The 1,190-nt window shown below is 44.0% G+C and overlaps 1 protein-coding gene across 1 annotated transcript in view; it reads right to left on the bottom strand.

Annotated features, from left to right (window-relative positions):
- Positions 1-291: 291 nt before the first annotated feature.
- LOC102200841 (ceramide synthase 2-like) overlaps positions 292-1,190 on the bottom strand; it is a gene marked incomplete at its 3' end in the record, with an annotated part of 3,087 nt that continues 2,188 nt past the window's right edge. Inside the window, exons 2-4 of the mRNA XM_005755795.2 lie at positions 1,019-1,137; positions 466-523; positions 292-342 (exon numbers count right to left, since the gene is read on the bottom strand). Coding sequence (XP_005755852.2) covers positions 292-342; positions 466-523; positions 1,019-1,137 — 228 coding nt within the window. The remainder of the gene's footprint in view (positions 343-465; positions 524-1,018; positions 1,138-1,190) is intronic.

Genomic DNA, 1,190 nt, shown 5'->3' with positions numbered 1-1,190 from the left:
AGGAAGTCGCAGCTGAAACATTGTGGATGGAGTCTGCATTAAAAACGATCAGCGTGCTCTTTCTGCACTTTCCTTGCTTTAAGTAGATCCTATTGTTCTTATGACCTGAGTGATGCAGATTTTCAGTTTTAGCTCACAGACGTCTCTGCCACTTAATTCTTCATGAATATAAATGTTAACTTAACAACAGAGCAAAGAATCAAATGACCATGAATTAAAGAATCTACGACTCATGTTACACTTGCTGCAAACCCCAGCATTTACACCCCAACGGCAAAATCTGTGTCCTACCTGTTTGGGATAACCCCTCCAGCACTCGCTCTGATCCCAGAACCACGGCGTCTAGAGGATGGAGGAAACGATAAATCTCTGTGTCTCGATCTTACTTAAACAGCGTAGTAAGCAGATGTAGATTCTCAAAATTCAGTGAAAGTCTTTTAAAGAAAAAAGTGACGACACACTTACATCAATTAAAGAGCCGAGCCCTGCTGTGAACGACGTGAGGTAGAAGACAAAGCGCCAGCTGCAGATAAGAACAGACGCATCATCGATTAGCGCTGGGATGTCACAGTGGCCCACTTTGATTTTAAATGGGCGAGACGAGTGACAAGAAAGTTTTCGTTTATGAACAAAACTATCATGACCTGGATGATAGTTTTGTAGATGAATCAACAGAGAGACTGAAAATGTCGTTTATATGGTGGTAATTACTTTGGTGTAGCATGAAGCTCCACTGTGGACGTCTTTATCATTCAGAAAAGCTATAAAACTTCAATGTTGTAAGAAAATGTAAAAATTCAGTTCACATTTTCCAAAGCCATCTAGTGGGCCGGATCGGTGTCTTTGCTGGGCCCATTCTGGCCCCTGGGCCTTATGTTTGACACCCCTTATTAGCGGATGCTGTGTACATGAACTACATAGTTCTATGAGATCAGACAAAGATGTGACCAGGCACACGTGTGACATCCGTCCAACAGGAAATGGCTCAACGACTGAGTGTATGAGAAGAAAAACTCACGAGGCCTCGCAGAACTTTTTGGTGCTGCTGGGTCTGTCCTGGTTCCTTCTGTGTCTAAACCAGGTCTGGATCTTTCTCTGCGAGAGTCCACACTGCTTCCCCAGGCCCACCACTTCACTCTGAGCACACACACACACACACACACACACACACACACACACACACACACACA

This window comes from Pundamilia nyererei, unplaced genomic scaffold, assembly GCF_000239375.1.
Source record: "Pundamilia nyererei isolate P.nyererei 1_Seehausen unplaced genomic scaffold, PunNye1.0 scaffold03299, whole genome shotgun sequence".
In the NCBI taxonomy this organism is placed as follows: domain Eukaryota; kingdom Metazoa; phylum Chordata; class Actinopteri; order Cichliformes; family Cichlidae; genus Pundamilia; species Pundamilia nyererei.
This window is presented reverse-complemented; position numbering and strand designations above follow the sequence as displayed.